Source organism: Osmerus eperlanus, chromosome 13 (genome assembly GCF_963692335.1).
Source record: "Osmerus eperlanus chromosome 13, fOsmEpe2.1, whole genome shotgun sequence".
In the NCBI taxonomy this organism is placed as follows: domain Eukaryota; kingdom Metazoa; phylum Chordata; class Actinopteri; order Osmeriformes; family Osmeridae; genus Osmerus; species Osmerus eperlanus.
Genome location: NC_085030.1, coordinates 6,756,165 through 6,784,124, shown reverse-complemented (window position 1 = coordinate 6,784,124; position 27,960 = coordinate 6,756,165). Strand labels below are relative to the sequence as shown.

Below are 27,960 nucleotides of genomic sequence, written 5' to 3'. Positions count from 1 at the left end.
TAGACTTTCCCCCATTCTCCAGTGGTATTTTTATTATATACAAACACACAGTTTGTACAGTTAGATATTGTCCACAAAACAACCATTTTCTAAATGAACATTATTTGTAACTCTTAGATATCTGCTTTACTTGACCTGAAGCCATAGGGCATACACAGAGGAGCTTTTCAAATCCCATTGAAAAAAAGCAGCTCTGAAAATAAGATCTTTCACAGAACAATTGTAGATATAATTGTTATAATACAAATACACATTTTACACATAAGGCGGACACCATGGTTTACAGTTTACAATCCAACCAGGTCACCATGTATTGATTTAAATAGAATGTGAAACAATGTTGACAACCTCTGCTTGCAAGTACACCACATTGGTCCAAAGAAAACATTTATATAAATTAAAAATACAAACTTAAGAGACTGACATACCATATTTTTAGGCATGATTATACTTTCAAATGCCCATAGTGTAATAGGAGGTTGGCGATTATTAATAAGCTTGTTTGGTAAAGATAAAAACCCCTATGAAGCACTTCATGTGGCGCAAGTTCTTCACTGCAGACGTCTCTGTTCTACAACAGACAGTTTCTTAAGGCTATAAACACACAGCTACAATTAATAGTCGGATATTTCAGCTTCTTATCTCCAGTTAACAATAGTAATATCTTCTGCTCAATTTTGTAGCTAAATATGTGAGCATCCTTAAAGAATGAGCATTTGGAATTGTAGTCTGTTACACGACTGTGGGTCTCTTCACTTTGTCATGGGCGGTTCCATAAATAGATTAGATTGTTAATGTGAACTGGTCAGAGAAATAAGAGATGCCAGACCTTGTGACTATTGTCACAACTTTTTAAAGCTGAGTGCAAAGAGTAAAGCTGAAGTATGCAAATGTAGTGTATACGCCACAAAATACAACTTGGCAAAACATACGACTGCAGAGTAAAGAGGCCCAAAGACGAATTCCCTAGAGATGAGCTTAACTAGCTTTGGATGGGGTTGTCACCCAATATGATCCTTTCGGGATTTCATCACCATCTGAAACCAAAGTACAGTCTTCAGATTGCCAGACAAAGCAGTCATGGAGAAAACTAACACTACCCCATGATAATCATTGCTTCAAGTACGCTACCCATTGGCAAATCATTTCTGTCGACTACAGCCCTAAACATTTAGCCTACTCCCTTCTGTTAACAAGGTTAAAATTGGGGAGCACCATAAATGCAGAAGCTATAGGTGACATATTGAGCGAGCAGACTGTTCCGCAAGCACATTCAGCACATATAAATCAGTCATAGACGGCAGCCCCGGCCTTCAACTGTTTCGGCCCCCGCAGTGCTCCCTTGCCCTTCACCACAACTCCCACTTCTGTTTCAACACTGGGATCTGTGGAAGAGGGGCTAGTGGAGGATGGAGATGGAGCCATAAAACTAATCCTGACATCCCAACATACACAGTAGCAGTGGCAGAGGAATAACAAATAATGATTAAACAACTTATATTGTTGTTATTTCTTTTCACACACGGACATATGTTTTCTCATGCCATAAAATAATAACTAGGCCTACACACTATATACAGTACAATTAAACTGCCCTCCAAGATGCTATCACAGCAACAAAAACAAAAAAAAGATTGTGTGACAGTTTACTTAACATTTTTATCAATTTAATTATTAATTAAATTGGTGGAAAGGTTTGATTTGTTTTAAGCAGAGTTTGTTTTAACAAGAAATGCTGATGACACAAGGAATCTTTCATGAAAAATATAAGGATATAAATATATGGATATCAAAGTTGCAAATATACTACACAACCAGCTTCCTTTCTTCCTTCCTTCCGTCCTGTAATTACACTATATGCAATCTTCACATATATTTGGTCCAGTTACCCCATAAGCAATACTGATCATAAGTCTCACTGGTTTCTTAAACAACTGAGTTTGTGTGAGTGAGTGTGTGTGTGTGTGTGGGGGGGGGGGGGCAGAGGGTTTTGCAGGGCTGGGGAGAGTGGGGGTGCTCACTGCACCGTACACATGGAGCTGCGTGGGGGGTTGACAGTTCTGGCCACTGGCTCCTGACTGTAGTTCACAATGTCTGCTTTCACCACATGCTAGAAACACACAAAGAAACACAAAAGAAGTTACAAAGTTGACAAAAACATGCAACACATTCCCAATAACCGTGAAGAAAAAATACATTATCAAAAGTAGATGTGTAAGTAAGTAGACATTTGCGGTAACTGATGACAGAGGTACTCTGCTGTCAGTTTGTAAATGCATGCAGCTCTAAGCCAATCAGAAGCTAGAAGGGGTCAAACAGAGGTCAGACTGATAGCAGACGTGTGTCTGTGGCTGAGTCTCTGGATCCCACTGATGAAGTCACCCTCTTAAATAGTCTGAATTCCTAAACAAAACACTCAGTGGATTCAACGCTTTAAACAAGCCTGCAGTATCTCAAGTTTGTCTTTAAGACTACACCTCAAGTTTGTATATGACAAGTAAAATACTAAAATTACCACGACAACTACCTCCAGACACCAACAGATATATTTGAGGGGACAATATATGTATATGTGACCGTGGAGACGTACTTCCACTACTGAACAGAACAGATTTTGCTCTGATTGGACTCTTGTTTAATGGGGCCTTCATCCTGAGGGTAGTCCACCAGCTCAGCTTTCACAATCCTCTTTGTAGGCAGCACCACACCAGAGGAGAGGGATGGAGAGATGAGAGTAGAAAGGAGAGGAAGGAAAGGCGAGTCCATAAAAAGGAGTTTTGGCGAGAGAAGAAAAGAAAGGTAGAAAAAGAAACAAGGATGCGGGGAGAGACAGAGTTTCGGTTAGAATGGTAAAAGGGAAGATGTGGTTAGGTTGAAATCGTGAGTAATGGACAAACAAATAGAAATAGAGAGCCGTGTACTGGAATGAAATCAATGAAAACGAAGTCATGCATAGAAAGTCGCTGCACCCATGTCATCATACAACATCTGAGAAAACAATTAGGTACAAGGCACAACAGCGGTAACTTCTGTATAAGAAGACTGTGTAGCCTCGCTCACGAGGACATGTTCACGGTCAACCCTTGTGTCACAGCCAACCCTGTAGCCAATCCAAATGAGATTATCTGTACTAAGAGTAACCTGGATTAAAAACGCGAGTCAGGAGCACAGCTCACGGTTCAACGGCAGGCCCTGGTTGGCTGTCTGATTAACAAGCTGACAACGCCTCGTGTCGAAGCCTGTGAGTGATCAGCGGCCGGTGTATCTGATCTCCCAGACAGGGGACCATGATAGAGTGGGCTCCTGGGTCGATAGCATCTTGTCAGGGGTCACAACCCCATGTACAGGTCCCTAAACCTGACATCTGATAACGCTCCCCGCCTTAACTAGACCCTGACCTGTGAAAACGATGCCTCCCCCCCCCACACCCTGCATTTATGAACCACAAATCAGATAGGTAATCAGCGTCATCACTTGCTTTGGTTCAAATGGTGAGGCAGAAAACCCTAGAAGATCCATTTCTACTGGGGTGAGTTCATCTTTGTGAACCGCTGCTGCGTTTCATCGCACGGTATGCTTTTCCACTTGGTGCCTGTGACCCAGCCTCCTGTGCATGAATGAACACCTAAACTCAGCCCTCCTTCAGAGAACTTGCACAGACTAACCCCAAGACACGATCACAGGCAAAGCATCCACACGTCTCCCTGGCCCGCTGTCTTGATTGGCAGATCAGATCTGCTCACTCACCCTGCTTGTTTAGCTGGGATTAAAGCACTTGGGTTTATGGAGCCAGCTATCAAGGGAGGTGACGGAGGGGAGGGGAGCGGAGATCGATGTCCTCTTTAGCCTCTGTCTGTTGACAGACATGAGGGAAGGGAGGGGGGTGGAAGGGGCAGGGAGGGGAGTCTGAGGTCCATCTCCAGCTTTCCCTCCCTGAGTCCTTTCCCTTCTGTGGGGGTCCTGACCTCCCTCTAGCCCCTGCCTCATCAGCTGGGTCTCTAGCCAGCATGGCTCCAGCCAGTCATATCACCAGCAGGATTAATGCTTCTGGTGGAGGGAACCCTGTAATCCCACCACTGTCAGCCCTGGGCCACCCGGTCTGGGGGGCGGCCCGGGCCCTGGGCACGAGGGCCACACCGACGGGAGATAAACACAATAAATCCTATCCTAACCTCCTCACCTCACACCGCTGACCACTGACCTCTCAGTTCACGCTCTGCTGTGCCTTAATGTGGTCAACATGGCTCTATTTACAGATGGGCAGTATCAGCAGCAGGTAGGACATCAGAGAAGTCATAAGTCATAAGGAGACATAACAAGAGTCCTCCTGAACTCCAGTGACCTGGCTAGTGCACTCCATCTGACCTTGCCCGGGCTCCTTTCTTGGTGGAGAACAATTCATTCCTTGATGGGACGGGCGGGCTGTCGATCATTTCTAACATTCTGCTGGAATACAAGTGTTGGATGTCCATGTATGTCACCTGGGACTGCTCAATCTCCGCCTTGTTCAGCTTCACACCCAGAATCTCAGCAGCCACTCTCTGGAAACACAGGAACACCTGAAGGGAAGATGCAGCAGAAAGGGAATCAGAGAGAGGAGATGGAGTGGAACGCGGGACAAACCGGCACCAAATGCTAATCGATTTGAATCCGATTGGCCACATACATCTCCCATCTTCGGGGTGTGTATATTTGTAATGCATCTGGTATGCGAGAAGCGGTTTTGATGTGATTTATTGGGTAAACAAACACTGACCGAGTCTCCCGTCTTTGCTGATACGAACTGACTGATGAGGCCGTTCTCCTGGCAGAAGCGCTGGTGTTTGTCAGCCTTCACCGTCCTCATATGCTCCAGGTCGACTGCGAGGAAAACACAGTGATGACGTGTCAGCACATTTCACACAGATACAGCAGGCTTCCCACAAGGTTAGAGACACAGCTAGAAGTTTTTAACATAATGCCAATGTCTTCTTTCCATTGGCCGGTTTGATTCCTTTACTAGTGTTTTTTTCCCTTCTTTGTTTGGATTCTCTCTTCTGCAAGTCCCTTCTGAGGAGGAAATGATCAATCTGAACGCCCCAGGCCTCCATTCCCAGCCGGGATTACAGCTCAGTGTCACACATTCCATAACATCGACCTGTGGTACAGTTGCACCCTGAAGCCATACAACGTTACCTCCACCTCTACTTGACCCGGGAGAGAGAAAGGCACCCAGCTGTGCCTCCAAGATGACCAAGACTTCAGGTTACACAGACGGTTGTGTGGGTGTCTACTTAAAGAAAGCCCTTGACGTATAGTGTGTAACGCCATATGGAAGCAGGCCTTCAGGTGAACACACGGAACCTACAAACTGGGTCGGTCACCCCCACACTGATTTACGACATGCGCACGACGACAGCCTGCCTTTCCAGCCTTTGTGCCTGCGATCTCTGTGCCTTCAGACTTATGTGCAGTGATACCAGCCATTTCACTTGTCCTCTTCCTCGATGCGGGGTCACGCCAGGGTCGCAGAGGGAGGTCACCTGGGGGTCTCGCTGCTGAAAGAAATAGCTTCCCTCTTGATTTCTGGCTTTGTGTGACAAGGCGGCCACGCCCGGTATCTGGTGCTTACGTGTCTATGGGAGCCAGAGGAGGTCGGGCTACTGTACGGTGTTGCATTTCCCTCGTCCCCCCGAGTTTTGCCCTTTGTGTGAGGCTTTATTCAAGCTGTCAGGGCTTTCCACAGTTCTCATGCCCCCTTAGTGTGTGTGTGTGTGTGTGTGTGTGTGTGTGGTGTGTGTACGTATGAATAAGGAAGAGGAGCTGAAATGTAAACATTACACCCCCCCCTTTCAATGCAATCAACAACCAAGTAAAACAAACGTCAAGGAAATCACGCCACAAAGACCCGAGAATCTGTCGTGCTTCGTTCGGGATTCCTCAAATACATTCTTTAACAACATTCTAACTTACGACTTTAAAACACCTCCATGGTCTGACACACTCAGCATTACTCTTATGGCTGATGGTCGCGTCTCTCCCCATACATAAACATGGCTGTCTCAGGGGCGTCAGAGCATTATTAATTCCAGTCATTAAAAGAGCCGAGGTACCCCACATGCTACCAGAAGTAAACGCTGCTAATCCTTTGGATCCTGAACACTTGGGAGAGGTTATCAATCATGTGTCACAGCCAGATTAGCCAACATTAACACACAGGGCCAAGCGTGGAGGAAGAGTGGCAGGGAACTGTAAGTAAACCTGATGAGACGGAGAAGTGACGATAGTGTAATTACACGGCACGAGTAGGCTTTGTCGCTGTTGCCATAACAAACACACACACAGACACAAGCGCATTGGAGCATACGACACACATGAAACAACAGTACAGAAGGCATGTGTGTTATTCTCCTCTAACAGTCACCTGAAGAGTACGTTCACAAGTCACGTTACGAGGAGAGAAAAAAACAATATGGCCAAAGAGTCGTAAATTAAATTGAATGAAAATGGAAAAGGCAAGCTTTTGTTCATTAGAAGACAAAAACAACGATTCATAATGTTTTCTATAAAAAAAAATCCTATCCTATTCTCCCAAATGATTTTTATTATGTCAATACAGAATCCACACAAGGCGTGTGCCTAATCCTACAATTGTGGTATTTTGTTCATTTTTTCTCCTTAATGTAGGCTACCCCTTTCCACTTATCTGGTCAATCTTCCCCTGACGATCTGGTTTCCCTCCGTTTCTGTCAAACTGTGCATCAGGCTAACATCCCCCAGGAAGTAACTGCAAACACGAAATAAACTGTTTAGGCCCACAGAGCACATAGATAGCAGCGTGGATCATCACTCGTTAAGACCGATGGTCCTCCCTCCCACCCTGGTCACCATGCTTGTTTACATAACGTCTACATTGCAGCCCATTTCAGAGAAACAGTTGGAGACAAGGGTCCCCAAAGAATGAGTCATGGCTTTACTGTATAAGCTTTAACGGATTTAAATGATGTCAGAACAAATTGCGTAGGATCTGCGGGTGGTTAATTTCCCATTATTTCTCTCCCTAACTGTCTAGAGGGCGATGGGTTCAGTGCCGTGTGGTCACATTATACTTTTTTTTTTATTATTTCTTTAAATGTCTTTTTATTTTAACTGAGATGATACAGAAACTCTCCCCACAGTTAGAATGAGACGACTGCTGGGGACCAAGAGGAACATTTAATGGAGCGGGTAACAGCCAGCGAATAACCTTGACATAACAAACTTAATTGCCGTCAGCCTCATTTAAACCAAACAACTGTTGGAGCATTGGGAAAGATTGGGAGCTTTGGGAGGGGGGGGGTGCAAGGGTCACACCTCTTCATGAAAGTTACAGAGTTTAATAAAACCCCAGGGAACACCTCTCACTTGCAGGGTGAGGTCATGCGGCCTCACCAACTCTGGAGTGGGCATTCCTTTCCTCCAATATCCTATGTTAACTAACTGCCATACAGGATAGTGTGGTTTTCATTCTGGATGACACCAAGACTCTAACTAGCCACATTCATTTCCTGGTCTCAAAGCGAATTTCCTCTGAAAATCTACTCAAAAAAGGAAAAAAAAACTCCTTCCTTCAAAAGTCATCTTTTCCCCACTCTGTCCTGTGTGAAACAGCATACCATAGGCTAACATTTCAGCAGTTAGCATTAGTCAGATATAAGACCTTTCTGTGCTGGATGCTGCAGCATTCCGCCTTCACACCTGCACCATTATAATGAGTGATGATCCATTACAGGCCCAGAGGTGCCATTAGTATAATGGGAGATGACGGACCTGATATCAAAGCTTCATGAGCTGCTGTGACACTTTACTCATCTAATTCCTTTGTTGTGTAGACGACAGACCACCAAGAAAGATTTTGACGGATAGGCAGCACATTGACACCTTCGGAATACAAAAATAGGCTCTATTTTGTCCAGGTGGTATGAAATGGAATCATCTGAAATGGGTCACTATTCCAGTTATTTTGAATGAAGACGGCCATCCGTACTTAAGCATAAATTCCGAGCAATAGTGCTGTCCATGACATCATGAACACATTCTGTTGCAGCTGGACTTTCACAGCATTTTTTCTTTCTGTATGTGATATAGCACCCAGGTTAATTGCAAGTGACGTTTTATTTACTGTTAAAGTGACTATTACAAGACATGTGGAAAACCTCTACATCCTCACAAAATCCTTAGGCCTGTTACAGGATGTTCAGACTGGGAGGTTTAATCACTTAAGACATTGATTGCACTCTTTGTGCATGAAGTGGCCAATAAACTAAACTGTAACATGAAATCATGTGGGGCATTTTACCGATTAGAACCCAACTGGTTTACGTGACAGACGCAGCTCATAAAATACAGTTATGAAATCTAAAAAGCTTTGCGACTCCCGTCGTTTGCACGAAACGTTGAATTAATATCACATCATAGTTCACGAACCAAAACAACATAATATACAGGGTATTTCGGTCCCAAAGTACAGCTTATGACTTTGACATCACTGAACTCCTAACTTTTCATTCCTTCATGTTCATCTTCTGAGAAGAGTTGAGTGTTTAAGTGTGAGCACACAGTGCTGCCTCAGAACACCATGTCGTAACTCAGAACACACAGCACCTCCAGAGTACAAGAGCAGCTGAACAGTCTAGATGTTTCTTGATGTTTACAGAAAGCAACAATTATTTTCGGAAAATGTAGAGAAAAACATAAGAGGTATTTACACAGCATACATACAGTATATATATATTTGATATTAAAACATGCTATTTGGTAATAGTAAAAAAATATATTCTGATAAGTCATTCCATGAGAGGTTCAGCCACAAATATCAAAGCTGGAGCCATAACTCGGTTCATTAAGATAACATCATTGACAGACAGCCACAGATCAATGCCAAACACATACCTGGGGGTTATTAGGAGGAAGTGTTTAACCCTTAGGGTTTTATATCAGACAGACATCAACTCCGGGCAGATAAGATGCTGTACTTGATTGTCAGGGTGAGAGGGGTCTATGCAGGAGCCCCTAGGGGGGCGAGGGAGGGAGGGGGCAGGGGGGGGAGGTCCTGACAGAGACAGAGAGCTCTTTGTGCTCTAGCTCTCCTGCCCCGGTGGCCTGAAACCGGGCCAGGCCCGTCAGGGGACCCGCTCTCCTCCAGGTCAGAAGTGTTCTGTCGACAGCTCATTGATCACAGCTCATCTTGTCACCCGAGCGTTCTGTCGGAGCGCGCGCACGCGCGCGCACACACACGCGTCCCACACACACCCACGCGCACTTTAAACATGATCAGATACTCTAGAGTGGCCCGTAAAGCAACATTGAGCGTGGTCTCCCTCCCTCGTGGCGGGGTGTAAAACGCAGAGCGGTCCAGCAGTAGCCGTAGGACCGGGGCAGAGTGGGGTGCGCAGGCTGTCACTTGCCACAGTAAAACACGGGGGCGGCGGGCCTCACCGGCTGGGTTAACGGGCTCCGAGGACTCGTGAAAGTGAACAAAAGGCCCAGTTCTGAGCCAACCGCACAAGACGCTGCCCGGGGTTTCACTGGCCGTGTCCTCCGAGCTCTCCTGTCGCTGTTAAACTAAGTGGACTTTTATGAGCAGGCCGTAACGCAGGCCGCTGTGAGCCAGCAGTGTGACTAGGACCCATAAGAACTAGCCATAGGCCACCAGGAGTCTTTATAATTATACACAGCACATCACCATGACTCAATTCTTAATTTTATAGCTTCCTATGAGACAGTCTTCATGCACGCACCAGTAAAAAAAGCAACAGGAAAGCAAGAAACCAATAACGGGAAGGAAATAAATTTACAAATAACATCCAAGTTAAGTAAATGTTCTCTCTCGATTAAAAAGACTGAATAAAAAATTAAAACACCAAAAACAATCACAGAGGTGTCCACAACTGTGGAGGCCCAAGCCCCGTCCCGGCATTCCTCCATATCAATGTTGTGGAGAGGCGCTGGAATAAAGGCCAGTGTGAGTGTGATGAAGGCTCCAGGCTGCTGGGCGGTCAGGTGGGGCCAAGTCGAGCTGCGCAACGCAAATGGCCCGTGACTCGCCACACAAGAAGGCATCCGAAGACTGATCATCTACTGCATGTGCAAAAATATTTGCTTTATGGATGGCTAAAATGAATGAGGACTTTCCATGTTGCTGCAGGCTCTGGATAGATGGGCGTACAGACATGTCCACAATGGACGGCGCTTTCCACTAGTGTCTGGCTAAACGACGCGAGTGCCAACTCGCCATGTTCTTCCATTTCTGCTCTGAAACTTTCATATTTTGGTCCAAAACAGGCATTTTTCAGACCCTGTAAGAGTCTACATTCATGCGTGGCTGTAATAAAAACCCCATGAACAACAAACATCCAATCTCACCCGGTTTCCTTTTAATAAAATGTGAGGAAAAACAGGAAACCCTGGTCTTGTTGTACACTGTAAACATTCCAGATCTTTACCCGGCCATGCACCATCCCTTACTAGGATCTATATACTGTATATATAATGTTTTACTGTGCCGAACCTGTGGTTGCCCTCCCTGTAGCGCTACACAGACCCTTGCTGACGTGTGCATCCCTTCTATCTGGGCGGGGGCTGAGGACTGGGCTTTTGTCCCACCACATGTCTATTGTGGCTAAACCGTCCCCTTGGGGGCAATTAGGACCTTTTAGTTTGTTGTAAGAGGACCTAAGTACGAGAGAGCAGAGCCAGGAAAAACATTTTTGAGCTAAACCAAAAACAGAAGCGCATTGAGCTCCTCCGAGCCGCTGGACTTCTGAGCATCTCTATTAAGAAATGTGCAGGCCTACATTGAACAGACAGGACCTGTGGCAGCTTTACAGGGGCAGGGGCTGAGAGGGGTGGAGGACGAAAAGGAGGAGGACAAGGGAGGAGGAAAACAAAAAGAGAAGGAGGATGAAGAAGAGGAGGCAGAAGAGGACGAGGAGGAGGGACAACTTCCTCCAGGGCCTTGCCAGTGGGCAAACCACCCGTTGTCGACAATGTTGGAAGTGGGAGAAAGCCTTACATGTCAACAGAGTACTTTGAGATCCACAGCTCAAGAGTTCTCATAACCACATGGAGTGAAGAGAGAGACAGGTGAGAGTCAAGAGAGAGACAGGTAAAGACATATGAGAGACGGTAGAAAGAGACCAGAGGAAGAGGGACAGGAGAAGGGAAACCAGAGGAAGAGAGACAGGAGAAGGGAGACCAGAGGAAGAGAGACAAGAGGAAGAGAGGCAGGAGAAGGGAGACCAGAGGCGCGCTGGACACTGCTGCGAGGAGAGGGCTGCTGTTACTTGCCGAACGCAAAGCAAGTCAATGTTGTTTTACACAACAGTATGACATAGCCAAGGAAAAGACAACTGTTAAAGGCAGCCAGAGTGAGAAGTGTTGGTTCAAACATGTTAGAGATAGTGTAAGTGTCAGACTGAGTGCGCGGGTGAAAGAGTTAGTGTTTGCACAGCAGAGAAAATGAACGATAATGAATGTGTGTAAGAAGGGCTGAGATGGAGATAGACACATGGCGAGGCGGAAAAAGTCAGAAAATTGAGAGAGAGGGAGGCAGAGAGAGATGTGTATAAATGATCTTCGTGCAAGGCCCTTATCTCCACTCCTGGCCAGCGAGAACATTTCCCATGGCGATGCGATGTGGACCTGCGGAGGTGAGGAGCGTCAGAACCTCCGTGCTAAGAGCTGTGAGTGATGAGGAGGGGTTAAGAGAACTGAACCTATTTAAGTCACCCAAATAAGGGCTGGGGGAGCCATGATGGATGCTCCTGGAGCTCCTTAGGGAGAGAGAGAGCCAGAGAGGAGAGGGATATGGGGTGGAAGGGGGGGGGCAGAGAGGAGAGGGATATGGGGTGGGGTTCTGTGGTCTCTTCTTAATAAAAACAAATTGGTTTGATAAACTGCAGAATGAAGAGAGGGCGCACAGTCCCCAAGTCTAAGTAAACAAGCCACTTGTTGGATACATCCCCTAAATCGTATTGGTAATGACTTCAACGTGTTTTTTTTTTTTTTCAAGTTACTATGAAGAATATACACTATGAACATAAATTCATAGTTTATCAATATTATTTACATTGGCATTTGTATCAAAACTTGAATTGTTTAAAAATAAATACTTTACTTGTACTTTGCTGTTCAATTGGACTAATATATTCCCTATACAATATACCATTATAATAAACAGTCCTTAAAACTTCTGAATCATGCATTGCATCGAGGAAGATCACTGCCAACAAGCCTCCATTTTCCTGAGTGTATCCTGTGTGCACCATACGGTGTTACACTGGGCCGAGCTGTAATAAACAGTTATAGTATGTTTAGACAGACCAAGAGCTTAGCATTCTTCCATTACCCATGTGTTCCCAGAAAACCCAGCCTCTGCAAGTGTTAGACTGCCTCTCTCGTGTTCAATGTGTGTGTGTGTGTATGTGTGTTTATAAATGTGTCCACAATAAAATATTTCATTGGCTTCCTCCCTGAATTGTTACAAGTGGTGCCATTATTTAACACAAGGGCCAGGGCAGCGTGTGGAGGGCAAGGGGGTGGAACCCACCAGGCTTAACAAGCCCACTCAGCCCAGTCGCCACGCTAGGCAGAAGAATGGAGAGGTTGTTCCTTACCCGCTATAAGGCACGGGAGGGCAGGCAGGCCAGGGTGAGGGGATAGTATTTGAATAGACTAATCAGTCTGGTTTATTAACTGGTGGCCGTGTGGTCAATGCCCAAGGCCATGTTAAAGCAGCCAAACAAGAAAAGAGTTGGGGGTAAGTTATCGAAGTTCACACATTAAGCATAACCGGAATAAGAAATAATGGGTTGTTTCGTGAAATGGATAAATTACAAACTGCCTCTCTTCAGTCAACAATGTCTCTAGATTTGAGAAACATAAAATGCATGAAAAATGGCAAGAACACTAAAAAGTGTCAGTCAAAAATATTTCCCAAAAGACATGCCCTCTCATAAACATAAATCAGTGTGTTGCAGATCATGTTTTTATAAGCCCCTGCTCCTGACTGTACCAGTTCAGCTGTCATAAACATTGAGCTGTCATAAACAGGGTCTGAGGGCTGCCTCGCTCACGACGGCTTCATGGGAACCTACAAAAGACATCTCGACAGTCCCCAAGAATGCTGTATATTTTCCTTCTATTCATTGTAAATAGATGCCTGGCACTCTGGCATCGAAAAAGAGCGCTACGATACATAAAAGTGTTCAAGATTCCTCAGCAAAAGAGCACGAGGGGGGGGGGGGGGGGGAAACCAAAACAGAAATGTCTGTGTGGGCAATTCCCACAAGATAGCTAGACTAACTCTCTCTTCATGCCCTCTGAAAAAAAGAGTCCATGAGAGGGTTCAGGGATTCATAAAATCTCACAAGGTAATTGATTGCTCCTGGTAGGGCAATCTGTGTGGGATTTTTTTTTTCTTTTTTTTTTTCAGACTGTAGGAGCAGAGAAAACACACACGGCGATTCTCAGCGATATAGCCATTAAGAGGCAGCTCAGTAAGGGGGGGGGGGGGGGGGGGATCTTTGACAGTGGGGGTACACACTGTTTAAATACATATTACAGCGTGTGTACACACACACACCCACACACCCACTAATACACCAAATGTAGCCTAAATACGGAGGCGCCCGCCGTTAAAGCCCCGGCATTAAGAGATGCACTGAACGCCAAGACAAGAGAATCAGCACTAGACAGGCGAATTAAACCGTGACCTGCGACCCCCGTCGAGTAACATTAGCGAGAGCTTCCTGTGTAGACACCACTCTGCCGAACGTTCATCACCAGGTGGAGGGGGGGGGGGGGGGGGGCGGTCGAGAGCAATCATTACACATTCAGACGCCCACTTTACAATAACAACGGCAGCAACCGCGACTCCACATCTAGGGGGGATGTTTAAAAAAGAGTCATCATTATTAGTCTTTATTTTGCAGATGGGCAGATAGGTGGGGGGGGGGGGTGGATGAGGCTGAAGGGGGTTGTCTGGTTATCATCCAGTCCCCTCTCCTCTCCTCACCCAGCCCCACGGCAGGCTCAGCAGGGCCGCCGGGGGCCAGGGATCGAGAGGGCTGCTAACCGAGGGAGGAGGAGGGGGGGGGGTGGGAGGTGGGATGCGTATAGATAAGCGTTTCACTCCAGCCACCGCCCTCGCGGTCTTAAATCACAGCGAGTCACTCCCCAGAGCACGCAAACATCGCCGTTCCCATCGCCCCAGGAGACCTTGCATCAATCAGCCCATCACCTTTTATCAGTTTGCCATGGCCCTAGAAATCATGTCTGTTATTATTATGGGACATACACTACCACACTCTGTAGGAGAGGGATTATAACCGTGACAGTCTTCAAAAATATGAAATAAAAACCACCGCAAATAAAATACCAACTCTTTTTTTTTATTTTTATACCAACTGGTGAAGCTCTCTTTTAGTGAAAAAAGAGAAAAGAATTGCCGCGTGTAAAAAATAAATACAACGGTAATCATCCCCACAGAATTGAGAATGACATTTTCTTCACAGTTCTCAGAGCATGTGTTTAAACAATATGTAGCCCCAGCTTTGCTCCTCAGCCCCTTTCACGATCCTTGGTGTGTGTGTTCGTTCTAGATACTTACTTTTGTTCCCTATCAGGGAGACGACAGGCTGAGCGTCGGCCTCCTCGTTGGCCTTCTTCACCATGCTGTACCAATCCTCCAGGTTCTCAAAGCTTTGGTAGCTGGTGATGTCGTACACTAGTAGAACCCCCTGGTTTGGAAAGAGCAAAATTAGGTTTTAAGTTTTACCTTGGGAGTATCAAGAGCTGGAAGCTTTCTCCCCTCGCAGTGTCATGGTCTGTACAAACATTCAGTCCATTTTCACTGAGTAATTAGCAGATTTAAAATAATTTCATTCAACGGTGAGGCAAACAAAATGGCATCTTTCCGATGGGAGTTGAAATTAACCTGAGAGGTGTGGGTACATGTGGCTGAGCAGTAGTGGCTGAGCAGTAGGTGGCACTAGTGTCTGAAAGAAGGCACTTTGTCTCCCGCCTCTCTCACACACGCGCACACACACACGCGCACACACACACACATCCCTACTCAGTGTGCACATGATCCGTGAGGTACCCATGTGTTAAAGGCGGTTTACAGGCCACCTCTATGAACATACAGCAGGATGTGTGTGTGTGTACAGAATGCATTTAAAGTGGGTGCCTCACCGGTGTGTCCCTCCCACACATAGGTGTCTCCTCTTTGTGGCCTGTATCGCTGAGAATCAGTGTGTGTAATCTCTGCTCCTACAGTTGACAGAGATGGCCTTATCTGTCTGCAGCAAAGAGTATTGTCCACTGGCACATACACTGGATGTAGAATAGAGGGGTATGGGTAGGTTATCTATGTTCTATCAAAGTGGCTGGGTTACTGAAAAAAGGGCTGTGGTACAGGAGTTGTTATGAGGGTTTTGTTTGCACCTCACAGAAAACCCCCAGCATGTAGAGGAGTATCAACTGTGTCGGAACAAGCAGACCGCTTAAGCGGTTGTTTACATGTCCACAACAAATATAACCAAATCCGTAAACATGAAACAAGGTGTAGTAACATTCCACGACCACATGTCATTTTTGTCATTGGCTTTTTTTCTTTTTCAGAAGATAAAATCTAAAATATGAAAGTGGACCAAGCTGAATATCTCCACTTTACATTAAAATGTTATTCATTTAGCAGACGCTTTTATCCAAAGCAGCATATAAATAGATTAGATGATGGAACAGTGTGTGTCTAGGTGAAGTAGTGTTTGCTTAAGGACATTCAGTGTCACAACACACAAGGTTGCTGACGACAGCTTGCGTCAGTGATAATATGATCCATCGCTACCGATGGCCATGATTGACTGCAGCCGCTGGTGTGCTGAACAATGGTCGTGAAAGCTCCATAAAGCAGTGGTGAGAAACCTGTGGAGCAAAATGTGTCAATGTGCTACTGACTGAAAATAGGACTCTCGAAAACGTATCGCAGGCACAAGAGCTGTAAACAGCATTGTGAAGTTTCTTTCCTCGACAAAGTCCTCTTCAGTCTAACAGGACAGTAACCTCTTCAACAAGGAAAAATACGCTTTTATACGCTTCTGTTTGTGACAGTTATTGGTGGTCTGTTTTAATGCCAACACATGATGCTGATTCTATTAAGCAAAGCCATCTTACTAACCCCAATCTTATTTGCTTTATGTCCATGAAATGAATAACAGTAAAGCAGCAGATCATGGCTGCATTTATATGAGACTGTTTTACTATTAATATAACAAAACATATTTTATGATTACTCTACACAGTCGGGAAACAGCATTACATTTCAGATGTGTATTTTAGTATCACACATTTAATAACCTCTTTATTTGTGGTGTGTGTGTGTGTGTGTGTGTGTGTGTATAACAGTACCTGAGCCCCGTATACGTATTTATCCAGCATTTTTCCTCCTAATGTTTGACCTCCAATGTCCCACACCTGAAGCGTGACATTCAAGTTGCCTGAGAAGAGAAAGAACATAGTTTAGTGGGATAATTGGATAAAGATTTATTGTGAACAGGTTTTCTGATTAAATAAAACATTGATGAACCTTAAGACTTTCTCTGAATTCAAAATGACGAAGAAACTTCCAAGAAAATAAGTCAAAAGCTGATAGTGGAGGAATTGTGAAATTTCAATCTCGGATGTTTTGTCCTATTTAAGCGTTTAGGCGTTTATTTGAACAGAGCTCATAATCCAGAGGAAATCTCGAGTCAGCCGTAAATGGAGCCTGTATTTTGGGTGAAGGATTTCTATAATAAAAGTCGACGTTGTTCATGTACATATTGGAAACAATAAATCAGAGATAAATCTTTCATTCTAACCGCTCTTGTCTGGCAGGTCACCCTCGCTCCATATCCAAGAATATCCAGCAGAGAGATTCAGAGGGATGAATAGGTATGCTCGCCCTCTAATTTAAACATGCTCAATTCTCAACAAAAAAAAAGAACACTTATTAGCCTGGGAATAGCTGTTTGCCTTGCGCCCTTTTCTGCCAAGTAGAGGACAGCGAGGAGAAATATATGTGGTGTTAAGAAAAATAGTGATAATTAAACACAAAATAAGAGAAAAAGACAGGACTGCAGTCCGATGGTGTAAGGATGGGGTAAGGATAGAAAGAGAGAGAGTGTGTTACAAAACCCAAATAAATAATTTTCTTCCTCTGGAAAAACGAAAGGGCAGGTAAAAAAAAAGGGAAGGTGGTTGGACCAGACAGTGAAGAGTTTATGTTGGTGTGATGAGGGCCCTCCGCTGGGCTAGAGCGTCCATGGAGCCTCAGTGTGAACATGGCTGGACGAGCAGACCCCCCCTCCTCAGTCCCCATTTAACCGAGGAAGGAATTGCCGCTGTTCACAGTGACTACATCTAGACTATACAGTGTCAATGTAAAGCTACATTGAAGAGTGCAATGAATAACTACTCTTGGTGTTATGGTGTGCAATCCCCACCCATCCCCTGCACTTGGACATCAACTTTGTTTATGTTCCTGAGATTCACGCTGACTCAACAAACCCAGTTTTCCTGCCTATTTTGGTGGCAAGCAACTTTACCAGCCCTTTTCCGTTACTGGCAAATGTGGAAGCAAAAATATATCAAATAGCGATTTTGCAGATAACTGTTACAAAAGGCAGCCAATCCCTACAAAACGAATTGATCTATTTGAGGTTTGGTCGATTAAAAAGTAATTCACAATATAAAAGTGGTGCTTTCAATGGTTAGAATATTAAATAAAGGGAAAGACGATCAAGTTAATTTCCACCTCTGGGTGATCCGTCGCCCCTCCCTCGCTGGTTTGGCAAAGACATATGGAAGAGGTATTGTTATAAAAAGCGCACACAGAGGAGCCTGTTGTGTGCCAATATGCCTCGCCTCACCTCTCCCCGCGTTGGAAAATGTACATTAAGTTTGACAAGCAAGGCCTTCATAGGGAGAGGGGCCAGCGTCAACCATACTCTACCCTATCTTAGAGACCCTTACAGTCCCGAAGAGCCCCTGAGACCCACCCAAACTATGCAATATACAGTAGGGTGGGGGCCCTAAACAAGATGAGGACCACCCACATAGCACCAGCGCCCCTCCTCTTCATCAGCTCATCAACACCCAATTCTCCAGAAAACATCCCATTTAACAACTCTGGTGTTGAACCAACGCTACATCTACACTATTGATACAGATGTAACAGAAAATGTGTGCTGAAATATTTTTTTACATACAGCAGCGGTCGATGATTATTTCTAAAGTACTTTTATTGGGATAACAAGGTCAAAGATCAAAGTTTCAACCTAAGGCTTTGTGAAGGCCTGACCAAACCACAGCATTTGAAGGGTTTTCTTTCTTTTAAGTGACATTACCAGCTAAAATTTAAACAGTAACAGGCAAGCTGGAAACTTACACCGACTCAAATCGGCCTGGCTAATCATATTTCTTCTTTTAGCACTTAATTCACCTTTGCTGAATGTTATTTTATTAGCTATAAAAGAATGGAGCCACTTTGCGGACTTCTGCAGCTTAAGCCTTGGCAGACTTTTAGAAATGTAATTTAAAATGCTGAAAATCCCCATTTTATAAGGTAGGAAGTCAAAATGGAGTGCTTTATTCTAAATATAGCTTTAGTCAATAAACATTTATTTTACAGATCTAAGGGGCATAGAGTATGGCATTTTTCAGCGGACATAAAAAAAATAAACAAATGTTTTATGTGGTGCAGAACAAAGATCAGTTGAATCCATGGATCAACGATATGAATATAAAATGCTAAATGTATTTACTGTGTACTGTGCCCACAGAATTATGAGCACAGCTTGCCCTTCTAGACATAAGCTGTCCATTGGCCTCGTGGAGGGGGAAAAAGCCTGGTGTTTGCTCTGGAGAGAGGAGCTTTCAGAGTGAATAAGCCTGAGAAGTGGCAGACTCTCCACAATGTGCTGCTACCAAGAAAGACACATTCAAAGTGCTAAATTAACCTGAAGAACCAATCTTTCTACAGAAGAAAGCTGGTTTAAAAAGGTGGGTGGATGTAATAATAACACATCAAAATAAGCAGAAACTGACAAAAACACAAACATTCAACAATTAGGGTTTTTATATGCCGATTGTTAACAATACTCTAAATATGAAAAAGTAAACCTACACACTTAATGCAAAAACACCACTAATTATAAAAGTGATTTGTTTCGTTTTTATACAAATTTTAAATAAAATCTATTGTGTTACTCTTGTGTGCGTGCATGTTTTGCGGTGGCGGGGTGCAAAACAAGCACGCACCCTTCAGAGATTATGAAGGTGTCTCACCTGGCAGAGTTATCCTCTTCAGAAAGAAATCCAGACCGATTGTTTGTTTGTACTGTTTCCCAAAGGCCTCCTGGGCAAACCTGGTGGCGAGTGATGTCTACAGCAGACAAAGGAGAAAAAACAATAAGGGCTAAAACCAGTGCCTTCTGCAAAAGAGTGGAATTTGTTTTGAGTTTCTAAACACGTGATGAGATCCTAAATTCATTCTCCATCCAGTTAGGATTGCCTGTACTTGTAGTATTTTGCACTTTAAAATGCACCTGCTTGTAAGTCATAATCGTGATCATATTAATAATAATAATAATAATAATTTGAAATAGCTTGCAACAATTAAATGAGTGATGACCTAGTTGACCGCGCTGTCTGAAAAATCTGTCATGGCCGTGGCGGTGAAAATCATCATGAATTAGGAAAACAGGTGTCTGGGCAGTCATGTCTCCAGACGACAGCCTCAATAATTGCCACAAATTACAGAACGGCATCACTCCCTGTCACTTTTGAGCTCTAAAAAAAAACTGCATGTTACAGGCCAGTCTGAAATCCCTGGGAATTCACTGTACAGACTTGACATGCCAAGTTTAATTCATGTTGATGGATGAGGAAAGAAAAAATAAAGTGCTGGATGTCTATTAGCTATCTTTAGAACAGTGTGCTTGCATAAACATACTGAGTTGGAATAGTGGCGATCCTCTAGTCTATTGGACTTCATGTGGTGAATGATTCATACTACCTGAAAATCAGTCAATGTTATAGAATTTGAAATGATATGTTTCTTTCAGTCCACAGAGCATCCACTTATGCCCAAATCCACCTCCCTTTTTATTTCAGAAAAAAATCCGGTCATGCCAAAAATATGTTCAAAATACAGAGCAATATTCCTCTGAACTAACAACTTGAGAAACACACAGGAATAAACTCTCCATGCATGATAGACAAGGGATTATTTTTCTTTGAACCAATAAAGCATATTGGTTGCTGATGGATGTCACAAACAGCAGGGTGACAAAGCGCTTTCGTGTGCACAGGTCATTGGCTAAAACAGGTACCATCTGAGGGCATGTTTAGGGTACAGAATCTACAATTGACTACCAGTTAGATAACAGCTTGCTAGGTGTGGAGTACTCACTCCTGCCATCTGGACCCAGTGACTGCAGTCTTGTTGGAGTGTCAGAGGCTACCTGGGTCCCACTCTCTACCATATTAACATGTGCTTGCGAAAGCTATTTGACATTTATTATTATTTATTGTTAATGTTTTTTTTTTTAACTACCTGAAAAGCCACCGTTTTCTTGCTGAACCCAGCTGGGATTCAGGACCACGCTATCCTAAAATAAAGTTCATACATTCAACAAACTTTAAAAAGTCTGCTTGCTGAGTGTGTCAGAGACTCAAGGATGAGTGAAAAATGGCAGGAGGTGACTGATGCAACAAGGAGAAAATTGTCCATTTAAGTAGCCCAAACAATCACTGGCAACACAGGAATAACCAGCCCGGACAACAAAAATCTATTCCACATGCTGGCGTTGGCTTGGAAAGCCATTTGTCTTGGCATTCCAGTAGCTTGGCTTTGCTCCCTCTCTGTAGTCCTTTTTTTTCCACCATACAATTGGAACAGGCCATGTAAAAGCTGGCGTAATCCAAACGTTTCTCCACTAAGGGAACGACACAGGGTCACCAGAGATACCACTGCTGGGAAATGAAGTTTCAGATGAAAAAAAGGATAGTGAAAGAGAGAGGAATGGCAAACTATGTCCATGAGACATAGTTTGAGACACAACTTGTTTCAATTGGAGTGCATGCTAGGAGTGTGTCATCTAAGACAACGCTAGTAGCCTCCGTCTCAGAGGCTTGATGATGAGCTGAGAGAGTTGCTAAGGAAAGAGAAGGATGTCTGGAAACAAGCACCGGCACAAGCACAAGCACAGACTTTTCCCACAAGCTCAGGGGTTGTGACTTCTTTGGGAATTTTACAAATAAATTGTGTATTTTTGAAAATCCTTTTGGATTTCATCACTACTCACTAATACAGTTTGGTCTACTACTTAAAGTACTTAAGTAGTAGACCAAACTGTATTAGTGAGTAGTGATGAAATCCAAAAGGATTTTCAAAAATACACAATTTATTTGTAAAATTCCCAAAGAAGTCACAACCCCTGAGCTTGTGGGAAAAGTCTGTGGCAACCCATGAAGCCAGGTGGAACTGCAATCGTCCATATTTTGACAAGTTGTAGGCCTACCTCAGGTGGCAGACAAGCCTCCACACAACTCCAAAGGTTTCTGAATGGACAGCCACAAGTGAAAATATGACCCAATATGGCGTCCAAGAAAAACGGATCCAATAGCAATTTGCTGAGCAAATTGACATTAATAAGGGGGGAAATGGCATTCAAGATGTCAGTCAGCAATGCCTATTCAAAATGGGGGGTGGAGGTCCTGTTTTTCACCCAAAACAGACAAGCAGGTAAGTCATTGGGACAGTGATGAACTGACACCTGGCAGCAGAGTGAGGAGGGTTATAAATGTAGCGTATCTGGTGGGAACTGAGTTGTGTGTGTTCTCTGTCTACCTAAAGAAGAAAATAAATTCCCCTCTCGTTTGACTTCCATTACAGCTTCGTTCATTTGCTTTTAGAAAAGTTAAATTACTTTCAGGAGACACCACAAAACAAAACCACTGATCATCCACACTCAATCACTAGGGGAATCAGAGATGCACTGAAGAAGAAACATTGCCACATCGTCATGACAACCTCTTTGCTTTGCACCAAACAAGTGTGTGATATGACAATGAGTTATCTGAGGGTTTAGGCTACCTGCCTGATTTGGAAACACATGCTTAGAGGCTTGTGTAAAATATATTGATTCCATTGTAAAATGTCAAACTAAAAAGTATAGACTAATTATTTAGGCTACAAAATCCATCAACAGCTGCCTCAAAACCAGATATGATGAGCTTATGGATTGCTCTGACTTAAATCTTTAGCAACATAGAGGCAAAATCAATCATATTTCTGCATAGAGACTGCAAATTGAACAGCTGTTTAGGAATCCCTACCGTCTTAAATGACTTACATGTATCTACATTCTGAGCCTTTTGTGATTTCTATTTATTTATTTCTAAATATTGGCTATCACAGTGACATCAGTCAGGCACATTCCAAAGCCCTGTTGAATATTTCAACAGCTGTGCAACTTGGATTACAGGCCAGGCACAATTAATAGGTTTAAAAGAGAGGACTCACGCCAGATTTAAATCCACTACAGTATCTTTGCAACAGAGGATTAAAGACAATAAACCACACACCTTTAGAGTAATCAGCCTTGGTAACTTTACAGACAATAATCAAGTGCTCAAAAACCTGACCAAATAACATTGCCGTTTGTTGTTGGATGCACATTCAATGAACATACTGCTATATTTGTCAACTAGAGAATTACCATTTTTTACAGAAGTATTTTAATGTGAAGTTAATTTGTCTAGTTTTGTGATGGCAATTCTTCCCTCTTCAGATGGATTATTCGCTGGACAATGGTAACATTTGCTATTTTTTCAAATTATATTTTGGCATACATGATTACATTGTACCGAGTAACTACATGTACTACAAATGTCTGTAACGTTGTCTTGTTTTACTAGCCCGGTGTGTACAGTATCTAACTACTAGTGCGACCTACTGTAGTTTGCAATATGAATTTCGGTGACTTGTGGGGAAATGCATCTACCTTCCAGCGTTAATCAGTTTATCTGTGGCTTGCCTGCTACTTTCTAGTAGTTAAGAGCACCAGAACCCCACAGTCACTAGTTAGCTACGTTAGCTGGCTAGCTACCTGTTGCGCAGAATAACGATAGCATTAGGCTAGCATTAATCTAACGTTGGCCATTGCATATTGCATTGGGCTGTGTTACCTAGTTACTTACAAGTAGCTAGGCAAACTATGTTAATGTAGCTAGGTATGCTGGTCACTGTGATATAGCTAGCTTTAGCTAGCTCAGCTATAATATAGGACAGCTGTAAAATCCCACTGCTACTAGTTTGATCATTTTGATATTATTCATAGCAATAGTCTCATTAGATTTTAAACGATGCTGATTAAAAACAACGAGCCAACTAACCCAAACAAACAACATTTCAATAAATTTATGGAAATTCCTCACCTTCCCAGATGCACCATCCCCGATAACCACAATTTTAAGTTGCCGATCCTGACTGTCTTCTTCCGAGTCTGACATGATGAACTGCTATGTTTCAGAATCAGAGTATGCGCTTGTTAGACAGAAACTGTGGCCAACTGTGCAAACAATTATCAACGATATTGTTAAATCTAGCTAGCTAATCAGACGAGGATTACATGGGAATCGCACTGAGCAACCAGACGCCATTTTCACTCAATCCTTTGGCTGTAATGGTTTGGTCCTCCTAGCACTGTGGTCAGAGCTGCACAAGCTAAATTGTCTGTTCGTTTTTCCCTTGTACATAATTACATTTTCATATGTAATCTGTGGTATGCTTTAATAAACACTTATCACAACAATTTACTATTTAATATCAGTTTAAAGACTGACGGAATAGATCTAGCAGGTTAGCAAGGTAGCTAGTGTACTAATGGAACGGTCCCACATGACGCGTCCATGTTGCTATGGCAATAGAGGTCAAAGGCTGTTTAGTTTTTTCCTGTAGCGACCTATGGCAGCGACAGATTAATGAAGTTATTGAATAGGCTTTTTGTTTCAACACGCTACTTGCACTTATTCCAAAGCACCATACAGTAGGCCTACACAGCTCGCCGGTGAGGAGCAATATCATTTTTCAGACTGAGAACTCGAAATTTAACTAGAACAGGAGAGAACGTTAGATAGCCTACAGAGATTGTGTCTAAATCTGTAGCTAAACGAACTAAATTATCACTTGATCTATAGCCTCGATCTTAAAAGTATTGCTCAAAGTAGGCATAGGACCTTCTTTCATACCCCAAATGCTTTGCTCGTTATTGCTGGTTTAACCCTTTATATTTAATGCGGTCGAGCAGATGGTATGATGGGTTATTTTGATATTTTGGTGTTTGACAGCAGCCTATTAACCCTGGACTATTTTTTAGTAATTTAAATGGATAAAGGGCTACTTTATAGCCTAATTTAGTAACCTATAACAATGAAAGGCCTGTCCCTTGCAATTAGCCGTTGTTGAGCAGCTAGGGTGATTTTGATCAATGGGCCTACATTTCGTTTGATTCAATTTTTACACGTGGGCTAAAAAAAAGTGTCTATAAAAAATGTCTTGAAACTAATGCATTGTTTGCCATGTTTGAAACGTTAATTTAGGCGTGCATCAGATATGGGGCCTGCAGATCTGCGCACCAGCAGGGCTGGTGCGCAGTTTGATGCGCCCTTTCGAGTAGCAGACTTTTCATGAAAAATCATACAAAAAGCATATTGTAATAACATGTGTTAAGTGCACATATCTTCTTTTCATTTTGAATGCAGTTTATGTTTGTTCCTCATTGCAACACGCTTTTCGTGTCCACGCTTTCCAAAAAAGTTCAAATAGCCTATGGTATAATCAAGTGTATATAGGTAGGTTAGTCCCAGATTGTTTGGTTGGTCTTTCACCTGCTTTAAAAATAATAAGGCTACATGTTGGAGATCAGTAGACATATGGTCTACCTTTTGTCTTCATATATCTTCATAGCATAGCCTATTGTTTTCATTTTAATTTGCCGCTGGTTAGCCTACCTCATGCGTGATGGCGACATCTGATTGTATTGCCTATAGCCAATGGATTAGCCTAGATTGATAAAATATTTCAAATCATGTCCCCCTGTTCCGTTGCAATATATCGTGATTTATGTAAACATTCACGGCAATCTGATTAACCACAGGCCACATTAGTCAACATTCGTTGGCGTGTGCTATTGCAGCCTGATATAGCTTGAGCCTATAATTAAATAAAAAAATAAATAGTAGGCCAATGCAGATATAGGGTATGGATCTTACCCATGCAAAAAGCATATGGCCTTTGGATTACCGTGTCAAAGAACGTCATATTAAATGCCAATTTTCTATCATTAAATCTGCAACTTGATCTAGAACAACAACTGGAACATGTCTCTTGGTGAGAAAAATTATTACAGATTAGTCCCATTATAAGTGTCAAGCGAACCAAGCTATGTTTGTTGAATTGTCCTTGACATAGACTACAATCCACAATAAATATAAAGGCTAAAGTAGCCTACGTGTGTGTGTGCGTGCCGCGTGCGCATAATTTGGTCGTGTGTGAGAGAGAGACAGACATACATTTATAAAAAGAGCTAAATACGACAGTTAACCATGGATTCAAACTGACACTAACAACTGTCAAACATTCATTGGTCTATCCCATGATTCAAATGTTTACTCCTCCACTGGATGTTTTAATAAGGTTAGGCAAATATATGGATCTTGCCAGTTTGACACTGACTGAGATGGTTCAACTTCAACTCTTGAACAAGACAACTAGGCTATCCTAAAATGAAATGATGCACAGAATGTGTTTATAGATACAGCATATAGACTACTACAAGTATGTATTATAGCAAAGGCATAGGGTCAGTCGTGTTGTAATTATAATAACTATTTAGTCCTGAACTGTGCTGTGCGTCAGGGCCATTGGCTAAAGCAGTGGATAATGCGGACATGGAAATGGCATTGGTAGTGCTGGTTCCGAAAAAGAATAATACATTTGGGGCAACACAGCAAAGGAGGAATTAAGAATGTTGCGGATAGACAGTAGGCCTAAACGTAATAATTTAATCGAGGAAGATTAGTAGGCTATATTAACACGCAATTTCCCGTTCTTTTAATCTGAGTTATCGTTAAATGTGTTTTGACTAGTTCATCTTGCTTACACCTAAAATATCTGTTTGGTTTTCTGCACCTCTTGCTACATCCAATTCTATTATTTCCCAACTTCACGGATTACATCTATATCTGTATTTGTTTTTTTCAACGACTTCAAAGTAATACACCGATCTAGTGTCCCCCTCTTTCCCCCCCCCCCTTCCCCCTCCCCTTCCCACCTCTTCCCCCCTCCCCCTTCCTTCCCCCCCCTTCTTCCCCCCCCTCCCCCCTCTCTCCCCCCCCTTCTCCCCCTCCTCTCCCCTTCTCCCCTCTCTCCCCCCCCCTTTTTCCTTCCCTTTCCCCCCCTTTCCCTTTCCCCCCCTCCCCCTCTCTCCCCCCCCCTCTCTTTCAAAGTAAGGTGCGTATGTAAATTAGCCTATACTTTGTAATAGAATAGGGCCTATGTTATAATAAGGTATTGTGTTGCACCTCGTTGTCCAATCATCGTGTTTTCCAAAGGCAAATAACTCAATAAATAGCCAAAACAACAAAGGGCACTGTATGATATTCCGCTAAAAAGCTCAAATTGATCATAATTTAAATACATACATTTGCACACCTAGCATACGCAAAATAAATGTCGTATATTTAACTTTAGGTGAGACAAATACCTTTACGTTAACCCTTGAACAGCAATCTATCCTCGTGTTGTCATACACCATGATGGTCTCTGTCGGTTTACACAGGTTTGGAATCAGGGACTCATTAATCATGGTCTGGCAGGTGTGTTGGGGAGGCGGGTAAGATTAGTTGGCCGTACTTGTCAGAGAGGTGTGCGCGTTGGAAAACACTGTGCGCCAAGGATGAAGATTTGGATCTCTACACCTACACCTACATAGATCTCTAAGGTGATTTAGTCATTTGTACTCAAGAAAGCCTTAGCGAAAATATTCCGTATATTTTAATTCAGGAGTTTAGTTTTTATTATCCGCTTTAACTGTAACATTATGAGGTTGATGATCTTGAACTGCTCATGATCGTGAAAATAAACGTGGAAGGCATGCAACGGGCTTCGTTCGTTTGTCAATGAAATTGCAATATCTCCATCAAATTCCAATTCGATTACACATAGTTGATTATCCCACATTGAGCTCTAATTGCAGAATAATGTCCTGAACAATATCAACATATAAAGTAAAGCGGACAAAAATGTGCGCCCCATGCGGCCCCAATTCCTATTTACTTTGGTGTAAACAGTCTAGTGTAGTTAGGCATAGCCTGTTATGTTTATCCTTTTGTAAACTACATATTCTAATAACCAAGACAAATCTCCCATACATATACCTGGCTGACTAACCATTTGCCTAACTTTCACTTGTCTATTTATTGGCTCATTTCACCAGAGCCAGTGCAAGTGTAGCCTATGTTGTAGGATATTGCACTTATGAAATGTAATGGAATTCATAGAGGCAGAGTGAAATTAGGAAAAGAGAAAGATCGAAATATATACCTACATCTAGCCTGTATTGCATGGGTAGCCCTAAGCAGACGTGTTTTTGTTTGAAATAGTGTACAGTATAGGCTACATCATGATATTGAATGTGTTATTCGCATAATGGTATAGCCTACGTTTTAGGAGTATTACTGTAATAGTTTCCTATAAATGTTTTGCATTTAATAAACAGTATTAGCCTATACTCAAACAATGTGGTCTATAACATATCTCAAGAATCTTACTGTACATTGTACTGTACAAGGGTTGTTTAGGGTAGGTATTTAAGCCACACCAAACAGAATAGC

General features: G+C 43.1%; 1 protein-coding gene across 2 annotated transcripts; it reads right to left on the bottom strand.

The window, feature by feature from the left end:
• Nucleotides 1-11: 11 nt before the first annotated feature.
• rab28 (RAB28, member RAS oncogene family) lies at nucleotides 12-23,837 on the bottom strand. Of its 2 annotated transcripts, XM_062476237.1 has the most exons (8): nucleotides 23,503-23,837; nucleotides 19,348-19,444; nucleotides 16,429-16,517; nucleotides 14,630-14,759; nucleotides 4,757-4,860; nucleotides 4,482-4,559; nucleotides 2,591-2,688; nucleotides 12-2,110 (listed from the first exon to the last, which is right to left on the bottom strand). In XM_062476237.1, exons 1-7 carry the CDS (start codon nucleotides 23,575-23,577, stop codon nucleotides 2,596-2,598), a joined length of 666 nt encoding a protein of 221 aa, XP_062332221.1. In that variant the 5' UTR covers nucleotides 23,578-23,837; the 3' UTR covers nucleotides 12-2,110; nucleotides 2,591-2,595. The 2 variants fall into 2 exon arrangements, with proteins under 2 accessions (XP_062332221.1, XP_062332220.1); XM_062476236.1 differs by lacking the exon at nucleotides 2,591-2,688 and having other exon boundaries at nucleotides 23,503-23,834.
• Nucleotides 23,838-27,960: the final 4,123 nt, after the last annotated feature.